Here is an 18686-nt window from a genome sequence, read left to right on the forward strand (position 1 = left end):
GTAACACCATCATGTTTTCCACATTAGCTTAAGCACTTCAGTTTTACAAGGATCCCAAGATGGATTTTTCTCCCTGTGCTGCTTCTTCCCTCCTCACCCATGCCTCCCTTCTACCTGGCGTACAAACCATGGCAGGAGGCAGAGAATGACACGGAACTCCAACACCGTGCTGCAGAGCGCCTTCCGCAAGTGTCGTTCCAGCCCACCCAGCTGCTCCATCACACCTCCAAGACCCTGAAACACTGGCACGACCATGAAAATGCTAGGAGGCAAGGGGGCACCAGCAACTGAAGGTATTTTTAAATATTTTACCATGAGAAAAATGGAACAGCTCACTTCGCTATGTTTTATTTACGCAGCAAGTGCATCTTTATTTTATATACTGAAATTCTACAAACTGGCTGTGTCTGCTGTGCAGTTCTGGACTTGCAGTTTTTAATATTCATACTTCTCCTCTCTTCCAAGAGTGGAAAGAGACCAGAAAACAAATCCAAAAGAACAGAATACACTGAAAATAGTTGCAGTATCTTCATCAACAAAGCCCTTTCAACATGTGGCTTGAAAGCATCACAATCAGGGATGCACTTTGTGTTCAGGACCTCACTGTTGATGTTAGCCAATTCTCATGCCAATTCCCAAAAGCAAGGAAACCAAGTGTTTCAGACCGTCATACATTAATAAAACCATTCCGAAAAACCAAGACAAGAAAGGGATTTCATAAGAAAACCAAACAATTGTATTGCGCTTTCTTACCGTTGGGTAGATACGAGTTGGAAATTCTTACTGCAGTATCTCAGATTAATTAGTTCAACCTCTGCATGAGTTACATAGCTCAGTAATTCACAAAACCCCCAGTATTCATTGTTATGGGTATATAATTTATCCTCATTATTGAAACTCCATCAGGTTTGAAAGCTATAGAACTGAGAAAAATGGGTCCACTTATCCCTAAACAGAGTTCCAGGAATATGTATGTATTAAAAGCAATTAAAACAACATTTAAAACAAGTTGAGAGCAATATGTAAGCCTCCAATGAAGAATGACTTAAAAAAGGATTTTAAAAAGTCCATTATAAAGTATGACAAGACTGTATTACAAATAACTCTCAACACTTGGTCTCTGTGCAATGAATTTTTAATAAAAAATGCACTTCTTCGAGTCATACTTCAAACTTCACTGATAGAACATGTTTTTGTCTTACTTGAAATCAGGAATGATTAAAAAAAAAGGAAATCAATCAAGAAATCAATGCTGGCAAGCTGTTATGACCAAAGGGTACAGCAAAGGCATCATGGATGGCACTGTCTCTATCCCACATCTCCACCACTTCTGTAACTCCATCCACGCCCTTAACAAGAGTTAAATTATGCCACTATGAGGGCCACTCATTCTCAGTGAATACCACTGCATAAAATTACTTTGTCTTCAGTTTTCTCCCTCCCACGAAGAGTAACTAGGAACTAAGGCTGTCTTTATGAGCTTCTTGCATAAGATAATCAGTGTCAGAACCCAAGCCTTCTTCATCTCCTGAGGTTTCTTCTGCCAGGCGTTTCACGCCCCGCTGCTGGGAAATGGCCAAGGCGTATTTAATGTTGTAGATATTCCACTCACAGCTGCAGAAATAAACGGCAGCATGTTAGGAACAAAACTCGATTTTTCTCCTAAAACTCTAAAAGCAGACCACCTCAAAAGTTCTAACGCCCCACTATCATCCCCCCAAATCACTCCACGCTTTGGTGCAGGGCTGTGATTTAAAAACTTTTAAACATAACAATACATACAGTTTGGAAACATCTTCAAAATGACGTTGGATGCTTTTCTGAAGGAACTGAATCACAGGGAGCAGCTTCCCGGACCTTGAATGGAGAAAACATGCAGTGCAATTTATATTTACATATGGAAATCCTTCTCTATATTCTCAGAATTTTAACAAGCACGCACATTAATCTTTAAATATGAACTTTTAAAGATAATATTAAATAAACAAAAACTTTTTGCTTCTGACTCCGCCCTCAAAGATTACACTCAATACAAGTAATATATTGCCAGAAATCCCCCTTTTTTTTTTTCCTAATGGCAAACTCCAGCTTGAAGAACTAATTCTGCTTGCTGTAATGTCAGCAGTTCCTTCCAGGTATTACAATACTTTCTGAACAAGGCAGAGTTGGTTTTAAATCGTCCTCTTCTACTCTATCAGCAACAAAAGGAGAAAATACGTTCCGGTCATTTCAGTAACTAACACATTAATACCATGTTGAAGCAAGGAAGGAGTTACACCATACACTGTTTCTTTAACCTGCAGGACTCCTTTTCAGACTACCTCTCACTTAGCCTATTTGAAATTCGTCAATTTGCCAGTTTTTGTTCCCAAAAGCCTATAAAATCTATTCAATGGGTGGGCTGAATGTAATTCACATGGCAGGCACATGCAATTGTAGAAGAACTGCACAGGAAAGCAGAATACAAACAAGCTGAAAGTGAATGCGGCAATCACGAGTCTACAAACCGCGGTCAGTACCTGCACAGTATCTTTAAGTTGTATTTAATATGCCTAATTGTTTAAAAACACAGCTGACAAAACCCTATCACTCCCGACATCTCCATGCATTTATAGAGTAAGCGAGTTATGCAAAGTTTTACCTGGAGTATTTGAAAAATGTTTTTGCGATTTATCCTCACAAATCCTATTATGCATTTCAATTCTATTGCATATAATTTTTAGTAAAGAAGTTGTATTAAATTAAAATGTAATTCTTATAAATAAATGTAAATATTTAAATAATATTTATTAAATGTACTTACAATAAATGCAAATTAAGTAGTTTTAGTTGTTGTATACGCATCTGTTATAGCATATATATGTTTACAGCAGGCTTCCAATACCTGAAGGGGCTACAAGAAAGCTGGGGGGGACTTTTTACAAGGGCCTGTAGTGACAGGACAAGGGGTAACGGGTTTAAATTGAAAGCGGGGAGGTTTAGATTGGATATCAGGAAGAAGTTCTTCACAGAGAGGGGGGTGAGGCCCTGGAACAGGTTGTCCAGAGAAGCTGTGGATGCCCCATCCCTGGAAGTGTTCAAGGCCAGGCTGGATGAGGCTTTGAGCAACCTGGTCTAGTGGAAGGTGTCCCTGCCCATGGCAGAGGGGTGGGAACTAGATGGTCTTTAAGGTCCCTTCCAACCCAAACCATTCTGTGATTCTATGATCTATCTAGAATGTTAGCAACTGTTAAATTAAAACCTCAAACTGACAGACATTTGAAAATGCTTGTCAGCTTTTCGACTTTCATAAGATCTCACCTTGTTTTCAGTTTCTGTCCATGCAGCAGGAGCAACTTATGAGCCCAAATAAGATAGAACTCTAAATGACAAGATATCTCAAACGCCGAGGCCAGGAACTCTAGTAGCTTCTCCACGTACAGGTCTGGGAGTGATGAGCAGACAACATCAACTGTGCAAAAAGAAAACAAAGCCCATAGACATCAAAGTTGAATTACTGTTTGAAATAACGTGAAAGACAACACAGGAAAGCATATAGGGAAGAAGCAAGCACTGCCTTGACAACTAACTGATACCTAATGTTGTATTCATTAGATTTAATCCATATGTATAATAGGAATATATGCCTCAAATTTCCAAGCCTCATCCTCCTCTATACCTGAGGTTTTGGCACCCGACTACTTACCCAGTGTTGCCTGAGTTTTGGTTAACGTCAGTAAGAAAGAACTAAGTTGGCCAGAAAGAGGCCGTTACGCCAACACAGGCAGGCAGAGTGACTTACCCTGAGACACATAATTGCCAGGCTTGCTGCCTAGGGACTAAGGCAAGGAAATCCTACAAAGCAGCTGGTTTGCAGCACATCTGATTTCAGACTACAGCCTGTTTTGCCTCGGTAAAAGGAATTTTTGTTTGTTACATGTGAAACACTGGAAGGAAATAAACACTATTCACTGGGCTAACAACAGTGGGGCAAAGCTAAGAAAATATATTTCGGAGTTACTATGATGGAACTGTTAATGAAATTATGAAGTTAAGTAGAATACTGAAAGGGTTTTTTTAAGTTTGTGTCTACCACTTACAGTTAATGAATGTGCACATTACTTATCAAAATGATGAAAAGGGTGCTAAAGAATGAGTTCAGTACATGTCCTCCAAACCTGGGTGACACCCATTTGTTTTGTTTCTGGTATGTCACAATTGTGAAAGCACCTGTCTCTTGTTAGACAGAGCTTGGCACTTAACTAACAGGAAGAAGTTCTTCCCAGGGAGGGTGGTGAGGCCCTGGAACAGGTTGCCCAGAGAAGCTGTGGATGCCCCATCCCTGGAAGTGTTCAAGGCCAGGCTGGATGAGGCTTTGAGCAACCTGGTCTGGTGGAAGGTGTCCCTGCCCATGGCAGGGGGGTTGGAACTAGATGATCTTTAAGGTCCCTCCCAACCCAAACCATTCTGTGATTCTATGATTCTGTTTTGTTTGTGTGAACACAGTCCTCTGAGGACCATATTTACATTTGTCTACAGGGATGAATTTCACAAAAACTGTGACTAGAAGAGCAAAAATCATCAGCACTTCAAAAGGCTGACAGTTGCAGAGTTGCTCCAAATTCTGGCAGTCCAAAGCAGGACTATTTCAGAGCACCTGGCACAGAGCTTTATACAGTTGACTGGTGAACATTTCCAAGAATGGGGACTCCACTACCTCCCTTGTCAACCTGCTGCAGTATTTGACTACCCCCAACATAATAATATTGATTTTAATATCTAGATGGAATTTCCCATGCTGCAAGAGGTCTGCTACCTCTTGTATCATTGTGCAACTTCAGGTCTGGTTCTGCCTTTTTTCTAGCATCCCACTGGGCATTTAAAGACACTAAAAATATTCCTGTTCTCTTCTAAAGACTGAAAAAACCCAGCTCTCTTTAGCCTCTCCTCAGCTGCCACGCACTCTGGCCCTCCAACCATTTTCCAAGCCCTCCACCAGCTGCTCTTGAGCATCAATGTCTGTCTTGTACCGGTGAGCTTCAAACTAGGCACAGTACTCCTGATGTGGTCTCTCAAGCGCTCGATAGACAAGGCTGATCATTTCCCTCCAACTGCTGGCTACACCCTTGACAGTACAGCCCAGTATCCCGTTGACTGCCTTCATCACAGGCACACTGCTAGCTCACATTAAACTTGCCGTGCCCCTCGAACATCAGCTGCTTCTGAGAACTGACAGCTAAAAAACTTCACCTGCATATCCAGACCTGATGAAATGCCATGTTGAGAAGTCACTAGATGAGCATGCGGTAAAATTAAAACGTAAGTTAACACCAAAGAAAATCAACCTTTTTTTTTTTTTTACAGAAGACCATTCCTTCCTCTTTAGTCTTCAGCTACAACAGAAAGTCCTTACATATACATGTCATAATTCCACCTCCTCCCCATCCGAGCTAAACTCTGCCCTTTACACTTCAAGGTCTCTGGTTTACGTATCTCTGCTCACAGCTAACTCAGCCACATTTCACGGAAGACCCACTTACTTTCATGGCTAGGTACTGCCTCTATGACCTCCTGAATTAATTTCTTTTCATTCAGCTTGAAGGCCATGACGATAGCCATAGTGTATTCCTTCTGATGCAATGTTTTGTGTATACTGCTGGGTGTGACATCAATATCCAGGTCAAAAGGATCAAAAATTAGCCCAGAGTCCAGCGAATAAATAAGGAGACCCTCTGTGGTGGTGGCTGCCCAGCTTCGTCCTAGAAGAGAAGTAATAATAGTTAAGAACAAGGCTGGGTTTTCTAGGATAGAAACAGAAGAGCCATGACAAACAGATGAGTCTTAATTGCTTATAAGAAGTGGGTAACACTGAAAACCACGCATCACTGACGGACCGGTCGGCAATGACAATGCTTGTAAAAAATACCAGCTGAAAGTGATGTACGCTCAAGTCTCCTAATTATCCACTGCATGGAAAACTAGACTACAAACTTAGCAGCATTGTATAATGTCTGGAGAGACCATCTCCAAGGCATTTGTGCTTCATTATTGCTCCTCCAATGCTCTACTCCTTTGCTTGTTTTATATGGAATAAAAAAATCCTACATGAATTGACCATACTCACCTGTAGGGGAGAACCGCAGGCAAGTCACTCTTATTTCTGGTTTGAAGTGTCGAAAACTCATGTCCCCTAAAAGAGAGGTTTTGAAGTGATTTAATATATTCACCAAAAGTCCACTGTCTAGAGCTATCCACTCTAGCTGTGCCACTATGCTGAAAAATAATGTGGAACATCACAAAACCTGGCAGAGTTCAACACAGGGTAAGTAAGGGACAATCCACATCCAAAAGGTCATACAGCTAAAGTAGGTGGTGGAACTGAATTTTGCTCTTCGAAAACAAAATCAGAACTGCTTGGTTCCATATCCAGGAGAAAATTGCCTCCTCTTTCCTGTCTCTTCTACTGCTAAAGGACCCAACCCACACATCAGCTGAACACTTGTGTAATCCTAACTTTAAAACTGGGCTGAACAATTCAAATTCTTATGTTGTATCAACTCTACATCAAAGCTTTCAAGCCACATAAAACTAGTAACAAGACAGCAAACCCGAAAGCCGTACCTCTCTTTACTCCTGGAAGAGGAATAGCAACACCATCTTCACCTCCAGCCCCTTCATCAATCAGAGCCATGCTGCCGAATTCAGTCATTTTTCTCCGATCTAAGTATTCCTAGAAAAACATACAAGTTTCATTCACTGCATTGAATCTCCTCTCAAACCTCTGCTATTAACTCCTGAACGTTATTGAGAATTTTAAATTATCTAGTGATTATTTCTTTGCACTTTCTTCCAGAAGTTTCTCCCAAATCATGGAGAAAACCCACAATTTCACAACAGCGGGCAACCGCGTCTGACCACAGATGAGAGTCTGCTTCACTGCTGAGGCCTCAGAACTATACAACTCAGTTTAGACTGTGGTTTCACACATAATGTTGCTTTGCTGAAGAGACGCACCATTCCCTCAGATGCAGCCCTACTCGTCCTCCCCTTCAGGTTCCGTATCCGCACTGTGCTAAAGTAAGGGCTGGGTAGCCAGACAGCTAAGCAAATGATGTTTTGGGCACCTCCACACCCCATCTCCTCCAGGATTCTTTTCCAGCTGGCTCACTTCTAGTATCCTTTTAAGCCAGCACATGTTGAGCTACGCCAGCACAACTGAGGGCAGCAGAGAAATGAAGGCTGCTTCACGAACCGGCATTGTTAACGGGATATATTTGGAACCAGTCAAGTACAGCCTGACGTGAACACTGGAATAATCATTATACTTCCAGGGAAGGGGATGTTAGAAGGGTTACTGGAATTTTTTGCTTCTGATGCTTTCCATTGTTTGCTTTACTTTTAAAGGAATTGAATTCTGCATTTGGTAATATTCAGAAAATGAGTTTGCAAAGGTCAGTCACGTTGTTCTGTGTCCACAGTAAAAATCCTTCATTTCCTTACTAACACAAGCAACTGACACCCAGGGAAACTTAAGCTTAGCACAAAACATCGATCACTTAAATTTTTACATTTTCCCTTTAAGTTGACTCAACTATGCTTAAGAGTTCTGCTCATTCAATACAAACACACTGCAACCCGGCAAGACTTGAGTTAGCTGAATATCGGGAACGAATTTTGTTTTCTGAGAAATATTTCCTTACCACTCTCCTGCATAAAACCAAGAAAACGAACGTACGCTTAACAAAACATTCACGAATCCCACTTGAATGAGATGTTACACCAAAACCAAAGTCATAGGGGCAGGGAGGGGAAATTAAAAACACCACCCGACTCCTGGGGTCACATACCTCCATTGCATCTAAAGAAAAGTTGCACGAGATTTCAAATTTTTTCATAAGAATCTGTTCCTTGACATTATATATACAGACAAATTTTGACAATCCACCTGCCAAAATAGACTGACCGTCTGCCGAGTAACACAGAGTAGTAAAAGATCTAGTAAAGAAAAAGAGAAAGTAGTTAATTTCATTGCCACATCCGAGCTGAAAGACACTGAGTACAGAATGAAGACACAGAGCATTCCACGGAAGAAGCAGAGATCTTCAGTCACACAGCACGTACTTGACACACAAAACCGTTCACCACAAACAAGTACATGAATCACAAACAATTCAGAACTTCAACAGCTTTCTGAAGTACTTCCATACTCCTGGTTCCAAGCAGCCGCTCAACGAATGAGCTCTCAACTACACCCTACACAACACTGAGAATGGTCAGAAGAGCTAGAAAAAACCCAGCGTCACGGCATGCTTGTAAGAGAAGGTTGAGAGCTCATCACCAGAAAAACACGTTCTTTTTTTCCAAGAAGTCATCGTTCCCTTTTTTTATTTTGTTTTGTGGGGAAGCAATAAGGAAAAAAAGAGGGGCTCAAGGGAAAAAAAAAAAAAAAGAGAAGAACACACCATGTGACTTCAAAATTATGCTTTTTGACAGCACACAAACTCAACCTGCCTTTAAACATTACTTCGCATGCAGTCACATGTAATAAAACACACAGCATTATTTACTTAAAAAAAAAATTTAACAGTTTTTACATACTAGTAGTTACACACATACGTAACAAGATATCCACTTAAAAACCTATCACATTGGGCCAACGAACAACTCCCCACAAGAACATATTACGCTGGCAGTCCACGTTTGTAACCAAGGAAAAAGAACGGATGCTCAGAATGATGCTGATCAGCGGGTGTACGCAGCAGAAGACAAAAAGGATCCATCCAAGATGTCAAAAAACAGCCTTTTAAAATCCAACACCAGAACCAAAATATCCGAACATCAGATGCACTCTGAAACCTTCACATAAAACCCAAAGGAAAGAAACAATTCAAAAGCAAAAGCACCCTTTTTTCACTGCAGTCTCATTTACTTACTTTCCCTTGGCTGCATGTTTGGCAGTAATTTTATCGAGCTCCTTCCTTCCCATCTGAAGATCATGCCTTCCCTCAATTGAGCCAGTTTGCACTGCATTTTCATGATCCCAAAACGTTATTTGACCGTTCAGAGCAGCAACTGCAAGCTCCTTGCCATCAGGACGGAAAGCAACAACGAGAACTGCAAAGAATTTAAATAACAGTTAAAAATGCAGTCAGAACTTTTCCTAAGATCCTAAAAAACACACAGGTTATTTCTTATCTCAACTACCAAAAAAAGCTTAAGAGTAACAAGAAGTATGACTGTATTTTCTCCTCTGGATAACATACAATTGTGTGGCTAATTATAAAGCCAGAGCTAGTATTACATAAAAAAAGACTTCTTGCTATCTCAACTTTTGGTTTTCATTACCAAGAATGAGTCTGTCTGTATTTGACATGTTCTGCTATTCATTCTTGAAATATTTTTTGTAGTGTTCTCCTATTTGACATAAGATGAAGTAAAGCTTACCATCCGAGTTCAGTATTAGCGTCTCCTTAGTTCTCCAGCTGTCTAACATATCCCATAACTTGACGGTTTTATCCCAAGAGGCACTAGCTAGAACACACTTCATCGGGTTAAAGGACAAACTGCTGATGGGACCCTCATGACCTGCTAAGACCTAATAAAAGAAGATACAGTGGAATTAGGTGAAAGCAACTGAAACACGTGCATTCTGCATTCAGTAAACTCCATAAATACAAACAACGAAACCATGCCTAACTTGTCCACACATGCTTGAAGTCACTTTTGGACACATAGCATGATATGTATCAGTGATTCTCAACTTCCTATTTTCAGAAATTTAAAAAAAAAAAAAAAATCTCGGAGGAGCTAGCCACTCTTACACACACACGGTCTCCTTAGAGACCAAGACTTCAGAGTACAGTGCACTCTCCCCCCTACCCTTACCAGAACAATCACACAAAGTGTGTAAAAGCAAATTATTGCTCAGAGAATTCAGTATATCCTGCAGCTGAAAACATTTAAGAAAAAACACTAATAAAAACTAGGAATAATACAGATTTTTATGGCATGGAGCTCCTACTCAAAAGAAATCAATGGAAGAGATGAAACTCAAAACTCTGGAGATCCACTCAAGTATATGCTGTTACTATCAGTGATCTGTGTTCAACAGCAATGCTAAATTAAGCACACGAATCCCTGAGTTCATCTACTTGTACAAAGTGTACCCAACCCTTATGAACTCGAAACAGCAAATGAGCTTGCTTTACTCAGTAGTGTCCCCCCTTTATTACAGCTACTCTCAAGAGAGCGCATTTCAAGCCAGAAGCAAGACAGTGGGGTTGCTTGTTGGGCTGATGGTTGGACTGGGTGATCTTACAGGTCTTTTCCAACCACAGTGATGCTGTGAGGATTTAACCTGACAGTTTTCTCACCCTACACAATAAACACGTTCTACACAAGAAGGTGTGCCCCTGCTCTGCTCCAGCAGAACTGGCCACAAGATGTGTATCGATCTAAGGACAGAACCTACAATTTCTTCACTACCTGCAGGAAAGATGTAGAAAAGAACATTTCTGAAGGAAAGACTCTCGTGCCCATCTCTTAGCTCAGCAATACTGGTGTTACTTCATCAGCCAGACAGAGCTCATTGCCCCAAAATTCTAAAAACTATTTCTCACCCAAATCCAGGATAAACTCAGTGCAATAAAACAAATTTCTGAGTAACCCTGCATAGCTCCAGTTCTTGAATATAAATATAATGAAACATTTCATGCTGTATTTCTGACGAATCCCAAAGTTACTCAGTATAATCACGATCTAAACTACGTGTTAAATTCAAGCCCTCCAACACTGCGGGTGCTTACATCCAGCAGCCTCCCACTCTGCATTGACCAGATGAATATTTCAAAGGAATCCTGGGAACCAGCTGACACAATCTCACCACTGGAGTCAACAGCTAAACAAGAGAACTGACTTGGTCGTGGAGATGTAAAGGTACGGAAATTGCGGTATCTGTTTTAAACATAAACGATGAGAACATTTTAGGCAGGACTTAAAACATGTGTTTTACAAACGTATTTTAAAAAGGAATTCATTTTACATGTCCAATCTTTTAAGCTGTCTACAGAAAAAACATTTTTTCTATAAAATTAGATGCAAAGCCTCAACATGATTCCAAGATTCAAAAAAAAAAGTATTAACAACTGTGCAGAAGTAACAGCTAAAGCACTCAAAGAGAAGAACTTTGCCTATTACTCAGTGTATGTCCCCTCTTCAGGAAACACAGGCTCAGTGACATATCCAGTTCTGTACAGAGCTGTATTATAATGGCTCAACCACTAAAGCTATGGCAAACATTGTTAGACAGGTGTCTTCTCCCCATCTGAGTAGAGGCAGACAATGATCTTAACTGTTTTTTCTGCTTCTGTGAGAAAAGTTCTTCCAGAATTTTCTTCAGAGACTGGATGAAGTGACAGGGTTCCTAATTACTATCTAAACTGGAATCAAAGCCCGAACGAAAAATCAATAAGGGAGTACTCAGATTTTGCAGCTTCAACCTGAAACAAGCCATCAGCAGTTTGCTGTATTTTAGGGGGTGGAAGCTGAAGTCTAAATGACACACAAAAGCTTTATAAGAGTTACCTGTGTAGATCAAAGGCACGCACTGTTCCATCTAGGGAAGCACTCAAAATGACATAACCATTAGAAGTAAAAGTCACAGCAGTTACACCACTGGTATGTTCTGTAAAGGTGACAAAACAAAAGCTGCTTGAAGTGTTCCACACTTTCACCTGGCAAGACAGACAAGAAAAGCCTTTTAGCATCTCCATCATCAGGTTAGGGAAAAAGTAAGGGTAAGGCAGCAGGAAAGTAAATTTACTCATAGAACTCTGCAACAGCCCAAAGAACTTTCCGTACCATCAGTAAAGAATTCTCTGTCAGCAAGGCAAACAGTCACAGCTTACCATTAAACCCCTAAAGACACAAATACAACCTGAAAAATCTAAGTGGAGACAGACAAAAGAATTTAAACCAAAGCTAATTTTCAAGGAAGGCTATAGCACCTGGGGAGCATCTCAGGCTCCCAACCTTTGGATTGTCCACTGACAAGACAAGTGTCAAATTCAAAGCCAACTGTGAAGCCATTCCACAAGTTACAACTCAAGATGTTGTTTCCATCTCTTTTGGAACAAAAGCGTCACACGTTTAGCTATGTGCAGTTTCAGATTTCTGGGTTTTGGCCAATTTTAAACCTGAATGGCAGAAGCCATGAAATGGCAGGTCTTTTTTCGGACACTCAGTAGATTTGACAGGAAACAAGATACTATCTTTGTCCCATTTATGTGCCAAGATACTGTGGGATTATGCCATAAAACATCTTTAAAAAATAAGTATATGTGCACTTAGCCTACCATTTCAATGCCCATCAACCACGAGAAGCTGATTTTTCTTTCAAATAGCAAGCTTCTGCAGTGGTAGATTTAAAAAAAAAAAAAATGTTTAGGAATTTCAGTTTTATGAACAATTTGAAATGAATTTTGCATCAAAACCACTTACTATAAGGGCACAAATTTGCTGATATTCATTCATCCCAAAGTATCATGGAACCACCAAGCATACAGAGATTAACATTCGATGAATTAAATCTTTTTATATTAATGGTGACTGCAACTGTAATAATTCAAAAAATCATCTGCTAAGAAGCAATTTACAGCAGATACCAATAAGTCAATATATACATATGGTCTAGAGAGAAAAATCAAAACATTTAAGTAAGGACAAAAACTTGTGACTTCATATTAAGGAAAACATGTATCAGTTACAGTCACAGAGCTTTCTACATAAAATGGAACTTCAAGCTGCTTAGTGTATTAGGACTTAAGCTCGTATTTCAGTGATACTGCACCACTTACTTTCCCATCCTCCCCTCCAGTTACTATGTACTGTCCGTCTGGAGAATATGCTAAGGAAACCATGCTGTTGAAATGTCCCTGCTGCTTCAGCACGTAGGACTCGCTTTGCCATTCCCACACCAGGAGCTGACCCAAACCTATGAACACATGAGAAAAATTGACCAGAATTATGAATACAATGATGAGACTCTCCAAATGCAAGCTGCAGAACACGTCCAGACAAAAAAAATTTACAAACCTGAACATCCAAAGGCAATCCAGTCACCGGTACAGTTGATAGAAATCGAAGCTATCCTTTGGTCTGAAATACTGAAATAAGAAAATTACCCAATAAACAAACTCGTCTTTTCTTGCCTTCTGCAATAAAACTTCAAATCTAGGGTTTATTTCCTCTGTTCAAGCAAGTTTTTTTGATTACTTCACTGAATTTCTGTATCACAGAATCACAGAACAGTTGGGGTTGGAAGGGACCGTAAAGCCCTTCTAGTTCCAACCCCCCTGCCATGGCCAGGAACCCCTTCCACTAGACCAGGTTGCTCAAAGCCTCATCCAGCCTGGCCTTGAACACTTCCAGGGATGGGGCATCCACAGCTGCTCTGGACAACCTATTCCAGTGCCTCACCACCCTCTCCATGAAGAACTTCTTCCTGATATCCATTCTAAACCTCCCCACTTTCAATTTAAAGCTGTTACCCCTTGTCCTGTCACTACAGGCCCTTGTAAAAAGTCCCCCCCAGCTTCCTTGTGGCCCCTTCAGGTACTGGAAGGTGCTATAAGGTATCACTGATATCAAAAGCAGCATACATGTTCTACAGGTATAAAGCTTTATTATAGTCAAAAACATCAAACAGAAAATACTGCCTTATTCAGAATGAAGACAGACTATCTACATCCCAAAGACACACCTGCCAGCACCAAGTAAAACTCCCCACATTCAAGAAAAAAATATGGTTCTGTACAGGAAAATTATGCATTCTTTAGCATCATGGAAAAGAATTATGGTTTTATTTATCAACAGCAACTATTTACAGATAATTGTACGTATGCCTAACTGCTTTCTACAAAAAAAACCTGGCAACATTAAGTCCAAAGCACTGGAGAAATCTACAGCCAACAACAAACTACTCCGGAGTTCCTCATTCAGACCTCTCTTTTCCGTAACAACATATGGAATGGAGTTGTATGGTATTTTTAAGTCTAACTATGATTCTGCCCTTCCAGAAACTACTATACTAAACAGACACGCATGTAATTTTTTTGTGCTCTGATTGTTCATCCTTCTCTTACTAAACATGGTGTGCTCTCAGGCAAACAAGCAAAAACATCCCCCACACAAAACCAAACGAAAAAAAAACACTACAACTTCATCCCTCACCTCAAGGAGTTCTCAGGCAAACAAACAAAAACATCCCCCACACAAAAACAAACAAAAAAACCCACAACTTCATCCCTCACCTCAAGGAGTGGATCAGATTGAAATCTGGAAGCTCATGGAGGTGAAAGATTCCAGAGGCAAAACCAGTGACTAAAAGGTGAGTTTTCTTGTGATAAGCTGCTGACGTCAGGTTGTTAAAGTCTCCCTCTTTATTGAAAAAATACCTGCCATCAAAGAAATAAGAAAAAGGCAAACAGGTCAAAAGAAAAAGTATGCTGTTACAGTTGCATTTCAATATAGGTCAAATATTTTGATCAAGGCATCCTACAATAAAGCTAAAAAGCAGCAGTTCCAGGAACTGCTAAATATCCGTACTTCACATAGTGCAAGCTAATTATCTTCTTTTCCTCGATGTTTACAGCTGCTGGGGTAATGTGATTACCAGAAGTGACACCTGATCACGTGCAGTGAAAGGGACTAAAACTCAGCATCAGAGGAGCTGCACTGTGCATTTCCTTTTGATCAGCTAATGCCAATATGGGTGACTCTGACTCGTGAATTCACTGCTTATCCTTCTATTTGGGTCCTCTCACAGAGGAAGGAATTGAATAGTCATAAATATTACATGCCCAGCGAAGGTTTTCAGAGTTTCTTTGTAAGTAACTCTCTTACCGGAGCCAAACCGATAAGCACCACATGATGGTCAACTAAAAGAGCACCTCAACATTATCCAGCAGTTGTGTACTCCAAATTCCTTCAGTCTGAAACTGACAGTCCCTGAGGCTAATTCCAACCTGGCTTGGGTTAGGGTACTTTATGCTTCCTTTACAGTCAGGACAAGTGAGATCAGAAGCCCAAGTCAGGTGTTCCCAACTGGCCCCTACATGCACCCCATCTCTCCCTCACTCCACTGACAAAAAGATACTGCCTATGAACATTATTCCTTCTCTAAGCAAAGCTAAATGCTGCAACTATCTTAAAACTAGATTATTCTCTAAGTTATGTCTCCTTTGATGTCGTCAAACAGGGAGATCCTTCAGGAAGGCACCTCCGAGTAGTACACCAAGGAGGCTGATGAGCTATCTTTATCAAATGCTGCTGTCACCTCTTTCAGTCAACCTCTTCTCCCCTGTACTTAGAGGATACTGTACTAAAGATCTCCTTAAGCTTTTTGAGTTTCAAACACTAAAACATATACCGTAAGTCAGTATTTCTTACATTATTAAAATTCCACTGACTTGTTATTCTGAAGGTGAAGGGTGTCACTCTTCATCCAGTCAAGGTATGGGCAACAGGTGTTTAAAATAGGTTCTATAGTAAATTACCAAATCCTGGGCACTGCTCAGTGATATTTGATGAGTGATAAAAGGTAAAACAAACTCCAGTATAGTAAATCCCCACAACAGCTCTGCCTTCAGAAAACTTACTTTGCAACACGTGAATATTTAACCTTATTTCTAGTCTCTTTTTCATTTGGACTGGCTTTTCCATGAATTTCTTCACCCTTTGGCTCTTCAAGAAACCCTTCATCGTTCTTTTCTGCATCCTTTTCCGTAGCTGCATCTTTAGGGGGCATGGGCTTCAAACCATCAAGCTCTGTATCACACTGCCACACGCAGAGAGCTGCGTCCTGGCTAACTGTGTACAGCTAGAACACAAACACACAAACATACAGTTATCGTGTAATATCCGTGTTTTGTACTCCGCTGCCTGCTGAGCATACAGAGTTGCAGAAGGGTTAGCAAGGCTGCACTCCCATTAGGATACTGTATTACTTAGATCTCTAGAATTTGAGGTGCTTTGATCTAGAAAACTCACTTGTCCTGAGAAACTGGTGATTTACTTTACCTGCTCTCAGAGAAATTTTGAAAAGACTGAAGGCACTTTGATTACCAGCTGGCATTACAGCTGATTTTTTTTTTTTTCATATTTACAACTATAACTTTTTGGGGGAGCAATTTTAAGTAACTTCCTTCTCTTCTACAGTTTACTTCTTCAAACGTTCACGGAACTGTAAATTCCTGATCATGGCAGGAGTTGAGAGGCACCTTCTAAATTCTGAGATATTATCAAAATCAACAGCATCCTCACTTACAGATTAAGATTCTGCTTCAAGTATTTTAATATTAAAATTCAGCAACGTTGTGCGATCATACATACATCCAGACTGTTCTCTTCAAAAAAACAGGCTACTATTATATCCTTATGCCCTCCAAGCGAGTAGTAGATCAAGTTTGCCCATCGTTCTGCTCCGAACACCCACGTAGACATATCCTTGCTCCCTACTGCAAAACACCTACGAAAGAAAAGGCAACTGGAATTAGAACGCTGGTTTGCAAAACTCTTCACAGGGTGGAGAACATTCCAAATGGGAAGACCCCAACCACCACTTTAGAAGTAATTTTACACACAACTGAGTTTCAAGCTGAGGTTGGCGAGTCTAGCAAAGGTAGATGGGATTAAATACATTCAAAAGGTCAACCATCCTCACACGCCTTTTCTCGGTAACTCCTCGTTTCCATGCGAGTGAATTGTTGATCCCGAAGACACACGTATTTTATACTTTCTGGTCTGCCTAATGATAATATTTTTTAAATTTAAGATAGAATTAGATGAGCCAGAATATTTTTAAAGCTAGTAGAGTACTTCAGAGCAAAGAAAACGCACCGTAACGTGCATACAAGTATTGACAATGTGCGCAGGTAGACAACCCTTTAGTTTAACAACTCACTTGGAATCATCAGTCCAGTCAATACAAGTTGTTTCATCGTATGGACCATAGTAAGTTTTGTCCAGAATGAACGCATTAAATTCTCGTTTCTTCCCAGGAGCGTGGTACATAAGAGCAACATTGTCTTTTGTAATCACAAATTTCCTGTCATATGGAGAAAAAAGTATAATTGCAGACAAAGCTGGTAAAGCAAACAGTTGTTCAGTACAGACTGCAACACAACAAAGCAATGTTAAAAAGGTTCCTGAAGTGATAAATATGGATTGCTTTCGAATCAAAACCAGAAGATTATTTGTGGATTAACTCTACGCCCAACTTCACGAGCGCATAAAAAGGTCCCTGAAGTGATAAATATGCTTTCGAATCAAAACCAGAAGATTATTTGTGGATTAACTCTACGCCCAACTTCACGAGCGCAGGTATACCTTACGCACTGTAAGGCAGAAAATCTTCAGTAAAAACCACTCAAGTTGAACAACCAAATATTTATTCTCTGATCCCCACAAAGGACAGAAAAGTTCAAATGTTCAAAACGGGGTATTTTACTTCAACCTCTCTTAACCTCCACATATTGGCCACTTTCACAACACAAACCATCTGCATCCCTGTTAACACAAATCCTCTAATCTGATCCTGTTGCCAGCAGAATTCCCTAACACAGAACTGTGACTCCAACTTTCAAGCAAAAACTCATTCACGATCGCTTGAAGTCGATCCAACTGAGGAACGCTGCCAAAAGGGGAACTCCACACTTTTTCCTCTCACCCTTCTGACACCTCTGACGTTTATGTCACCACACTTCGTGTGCAGTCAGGGGACATGACACGAGGCACTCAACTCTGAGAACTGTCTCGTTCAGTAGCTCTGTTGCCTTAGACCAACCCAAGACCGCAGTGAAACCGCACCATCACGAATGCCATCACGCAACTCTGCGGCACTGACTGTCCCCAGCCCCCATGGGCTCTTTCACCTTACCCATGACACGTAAGAACATAAGGTTTGCTGCAAATCTTTAGTATTCCCAAAAGTTCCACCACAGACAGACAGTATCTGTGACAGGAAACTTTCCAGCTAATATATGTTCCCAAGCCTTTGCTTTTCCACTGTTCTTCCCCTTCCAACTTTACACATAACGTGACACTGCTAAGCTCAAAATCTCCCCTGTGTTAATCAACAGGTATCATCCCCAGACTGGTCAGAATGCCTTAGCAATTACAACTAGTTTATGGGGCAGTTTCTGTTGTTTTGTTCTAAAGCACGCACGTTTTACTTACTTGCCATCAGGGGAAAAGCTGACACTGTGAACTGGCTTGTGAAAATAAAATTGATGTATCACACATTTACCGATCAAACTGACAAGCAAGGCAGCTCCCTCTGTAAGGGCAGAAAAAGAAGGATCATGGAAATAATCCTGTTCCCAAAGCAACTACAAACCTAGGAAACTATTTTTTTCCTTAAAGAGTACCTCCTCAAAGACTTTTCAGGACAATGTACTTAATATTATTAAGAAGTAAAACACAATCAAAATTACAGGTCACTTCAAAAGAACTTCTTTACAGAATTTAGAAAGTGACCTGTAAATAAAGACACCTTCCCCTGAAATTCTAACCCAGTTTTCAAAGCGGAACATTTCTAACTTGTGTTAAGGTTGAATACCTAGCAATACAGACTTTCTTCTTTAGGGTCTATTTTTATTTCATTCTTTTATAAAGCAAATAAAGTGGTCAGTGTTGGGACCTCTACTGTT

General features: G+C 40.4%; 1 protein-coding gene across 1 annotated transcript; it reads right to left on the reverse strand.

The window, feature by feature from the left end:
• Positions 1 to 1344: 1344 nt before the first annotated feature.
• Positions 1345 to 18313, reverse strand: LOC104503313 (periodic tryptophan protein 2 homolog; the record flags this gene model as incomplete). The annotated part of the gene is made up of 18 exons (XM_010161958.1): positions 1345 to 1614; positions 1783 to 1857; positions 3301 to 3451; positions 5520 to 5738; positions 6104 to 6169; positions 6601 to 6709; positions 7827 to 7974; positions 8913 to 9093; positions 9424 to 9574; positions 10785 to 10932; positions 11563 to 11711; positions 12834 to 12970; positions 13072 to 13142; positions 14289 to 14432; positions 15636 to 15856; positions 16369 to 16504; positions 16940 to 17083; positions 18214 to 18313. Coding segments are annotated over 18 exons (2510 nt in total), but the record flags the coding sequence as incomplete, so codon positions are not given.
• Between the last annotated feature and the right edge of the window lie 373 nt (positions 18314 to 18686).

The sequence above is a fragment of the Eurypyga helias genome, unplaced genomic scaffold (genome assembly GCF_000690775.1).
Source record: "Eurypyga helias isolate BGI_N326 unplaced genomic scaffold, ASM69077v1 scaffold11332, whole genome shotgun sequence".
Lineage (NCBI taxonomy): Eukaryota > Metazoa > Chordata > Aves > Eurypygiformes > Eurypygidae > Eurypyga > Eurypyga helias.